This window comes from Verticillium alfalfae, genomic scaffold (assembly GCF_000150825.1).
Source record: "Verticillium alfalfae VaMs.102 supercont1.16 genomic scaffold, whole genome shotgun sequence".
In the NCBI taxonomy this organism is placed as follows: domain Eukaryota; kingdom Fungi; phylum Ascomycota; class Sordariomycetes; order Glomerellales; family Plectosphaerellaceae; genus Verticillium; species Verticillium alfalfae.
In genome coordinates, this window is record NW_003315023.1 from 179,448 (window position 1) to 183,216 (window position 3,769).

At 57.6% G+C, this 3,769-nt stretch overlaps 2 protein-coding genes across 2 annotated transcripts; one reads left to right on the forward strand and one right to left on the reverse strand.

The window, feature by feature from the left end:
* Positions 1 to 3: 3 nt before the first annotated feature.
* On the reverse strand, positions 4 to 1,645 carry VDBG_09735 (ubiquitin carboxyl-terminal hydrolase; the record flags this gene model as incomplete). The annotated part of the gene is made up of 3 exons (XM_002999969.1): positions 4 to 801; positions 871 to 1,354; positions 1,488 to 1,645. The coding sequence occupies 3 exons, from the start codon at positions 1,643 to 1,645 to the stop codon at positions 4 to 6; spliced, it is 1,440 nt and encodes a 479-aa protein (XP_003000015.1).
* Positions 1,646 to 2,396: 751 nt separating this feature from the next.
* VDBG_09736 (nucleoporin POM152) lies at positions 2,397 to 3,023 on the forward strand (the record flags this gene model as incomplete). Its single annotated transcript, XM_002999970.1, has 1 exon — positions 2,397 to 3,023. One exon carries the CDS (start codon positions 2,397 to 2,399, stop codon positions 3,021 to 3,023), a length of 627 nt encoding a protein of 208 aa, XP_003000016.1.
* Between the last annotated feature and the right edge of the window lie 746 nt (positions 3,024 to 3,769).

Genomic DNA, 3,769 nt, shown 5'->3' on the forward strand with positions numbered 1-3,769 from the left:
CCATCATGTTGAAGTGACCGAGTCCTCGGCCGACGTGGCGCATGCGGTCCTGGATGAAACGGGCGTGCCGGCCGCGACCCAGTCGGCGTCGTCGTCCATGGGACCCAGACGGACGGGCCCGTTCTTGAGGCCGTCGAGCTCCCAGACGGCGCCGTGGCGGGGGACGATGGCGATGAAGTGGAAGCCCGAGTCTGAGTCGACTTTGGTCTTCTTCTTGCGCCTGGGCGTCGCCGTCGCCGCGGGCTGCTCTTTCTCTTCTTGGGCGTCGTGGTGCGGCGGCGGCGGCCTTGGCGCGCTTCTTGGCGTTTTTCTGAAAGGCGCGGCGCTGTTGCTGAGACAGAGGTCGGCGTTGAGGTGGTCCATTTTGCGCGTGAGCGAGTTGTGGATCGTGCGGATGTGGGCGTTTTGGCTGAGGGCGTGGCCGCGCAGGGCGAAGCACATGTCCTTCGTCGCGTCGCGGAAGGCCTGCAGCTCGGGCCCCAGCACGACGTCGCTGTTCATGACTATGTTCATCATGGCGACTGTCGCGCAGGCATTGTCTGTTGTCTGCTGTCTGTCAGGAGGGCTCACAACATAAAGGTAGGAGGGAGGGGGAAATGCTACTTGATTGGCAAACCAGATACCGTCGTCTTGGCCCTGTTCGTCGTCGACCTCGCAGTCTTGGGCGAAATACTGGTAGAGGAAAATGAGGCCGTAGACGGGCTGGGGCAGGAGCTGCAGAGAATCCTCGTCGAGACTGAAAAGTTCCTGAATCTTGACATCTTTGACGCCGCAGTCGCGCAAAATGGCGTTGAAAAAAGCCTGCCAAGCTGTCAGTGACGCTGCACGATACTTGTGAAGGGGCATAAAATAAATAAATCAAGTACATACCGGCTCAGACTCGAGCTCGCACCAGCCGGTCCACTGGTGGATATCCTCCGTGGTGACGGGTGCTAGGGCCTCCTTGAGGGTATCCTCCGACGAACGGTACCGCGTCACGACGGCCTCGGTGGCTTTGCGCTTGGGGTTGCGCTTCGGCCCCTTGGTGTCGTCCATGATGGCGAGCTCGTCGGTTGCGTCGTAGTCAGTATCAGGAAGGAGTGCTCGCTTCCGTTTGCCCTTTGACTTGACGACAGACGAAACGGCGGGAGTCGACAAGGGCGTCACAGTTATGAGCTCATCGGGCTCGTCAGCGACGGTAGCCGGAGACTTTGTTGTAATCGGACCTTCGGAAACGTCAATAGCCGAGTCATCATGCGGATCAGCCATATCAGTTCGACCCAGGGCGCGCCGTGTAGGTTTGGTGACGAGGGACATGAGAGTTGGCGTGTGTGGGTAAGGGCAGGGAGATTGCAGTCGTGATGGGATGGTGAGTCTCTTGGGGTAAAGATGTAGTGACGGAAAGTGGGTTAAGATGAGGTATGAAGGCGAGGAGGAAGTGGTAGGTGCAAGTCATGCAAATAGGGTTTTGGCAGGTTCAGGACTTCAGGATGGAAGGATCCCATTACAATACGACGGACTTTTCCACATTGTGCCATTCGTCAATAGGATACATGAACGTGGGGAGTTGTTTGCAGCGGGCAGTGATCAGGCCGATAATGAGAGTGATGATACGAGAACCAGCCAAACGCGGCAAGAGCGAGCCTTCCACGTAGGGCTTGGCCATGTTCTTCAGGCAACTTGAAAGAACCTGTATACACACCTCCAGTTGCAGATTATCACATCGCTCCAGAGCAACATCCAGATACGAGGCTCGTCGACTGAGGGAGCGATCTGCCGGGATCCTTAAACAGAGAGAGCTGGTCAAGTGGATGTGCTGGGTCGTAGCATCAAAGAATCATTGCAGCATCCTAGTCGATGGTTTTCTGAGAAGGAGAATAAGGTAGGGCGAGTTGGCTGAAGCGCTCTGACGACGATAAGCAGGATACATATGATAGCAAGGGCATGCCTTTCTAATTACAGCGTCGCTGAGAAACCCCGTCGTCGCATTGACCCTGTGCGACGAGCTGGTGTTGCAGCAGATTCACACCGCACACCAGGCGCTGCATCCAATTTACCACGAGGCTGTCCAAAGTTGCCCTGTGTCAAAGCTCACTATCGATTATCTAATCCAAAAAACCAATCACGAACCGTCAACAAACCAAGCTGCCAGGAGCTGTGCCCCACGTACCAAAGAAAGTGTTGTTCCAGGACCCGTCGCGTCCAGAGACGTGAAGACATTCATTCACGCAGAGCCATCATTTTCCACTCGCCAGTCGGCCTTCTTGACCTTTCCCAAGGGCCACCACCCCAGCTCTCCCAACATTGGAGCGTCTCATTTATGGTCGGTCTTTGATCCCCCCTACACCACATCAGCAGGCTCCTCTGCCCGCTGCCCAACCTTTCGTCCTTTCTGCAATCCCAACCGGCATGCAGCCATGAGCGACACACCCAGACAGCGGACTGGTGGTTTCCCACAAACCCCAGGAACCGCAGCCCCGAGGCGAAGAGTGCCTCTCAGCCCTTCCGAATCACCTCCATCAGCGGCCTCGCGCACCTCACGGCCCTCCCGACTCTCCTCCACCCTGCCACTGGCGCCAGCGACAGCGCAAACGTCGACAGCCGTCGAGCCTCTGATACCTCTGACCTTCCTCGATGGCCCGCAGCAGCGATTCTACGCCGCCGCGGTGTACGTCATCCTGTGGGCGTGGAAGCTCTACGACTATGTCGGCTTGATAGAGGACAACGACATGTCCGTGTGGCTCTTTTTCAAATGGGTCTTGATTGACTTTGTCTTCCTCATGGGCCTCCCCGAGATGAGGATACCTTGGCTCGAGCTCTCCCAGACCACCGTCCTCAGCGTCTGGGCCTTCCACTCGATCACAAACTGGCTGCTCATGTTCAACATCGGCCTGCCCTGGCAGCCGTGGCTCATTGGCTTCCTCAAGATGTTCTATGACCGCGAGATCTCCGTCTCCGAGCACAGCGTCAAGGTCTCTTCCATCCTGCACAACCACTCGCTCATCATGGGCCGGCAGATCATCAACATTCTTCCCGAGGGGTAAGCCCTGCGTTGCCATGTCCCTTCTGTCGAGCGCCTATGCTAACCATGCCCCAGCTCCGCCGTGCTCAACTACGAGCAGATCCCCTTTTGCCTCGGCGAGGGCCGCGATACTGTGTCTGTGCCGTTGCAGTTCAACTCGACCATCCCCGCCGAAATCGAGCTCATCCGTATCGACTTGCAGACCGACGAAGAGGAGACGATCCGGATGACCAAGAAGGAGGTCAATAAGATCGCCAAGGGCATCAAGGACCTCATGGTCGACTCGAACCCCGTCTCCGTCGATATTCCGTTGAAGAAGCCTGGTATCTACCGCCTGGGCAAGGTGCTCGACAACTACAAGCTCGAGGTCAAGCGAGTCACCAAGGACACATACATCGTCCCGTGCCCCAAGGTCGAGTTCCGCAAGACAGAGGCGTCCGATCGCTGCAAGCGAGACTTGTCCGACCTCTTCATCGACGTCACCGGCACCCCGCCGCTGAAGATCCACTACAGCAGGACCATCAATGGCAAGGACCACAGCTTCCACTTCCAGAGCCTGCAGCCGGACGACTTTGCCTCGCCTCTCCTCGGCTCACAATCATCGGCGCTTGTGCTTCCCCAGAACGGCGACTCTGCCTGGGTCAAGCCCCAGGCTGTCGAGGTCCGACTGAACGAGACCCTCGACACGTCCGGCCAGTGGCAGTACGCTGTGACCGAGGTTCACGACGGTTTCGGCAACGTGCAGAAGTATGGCGATGGAGGCCCTGA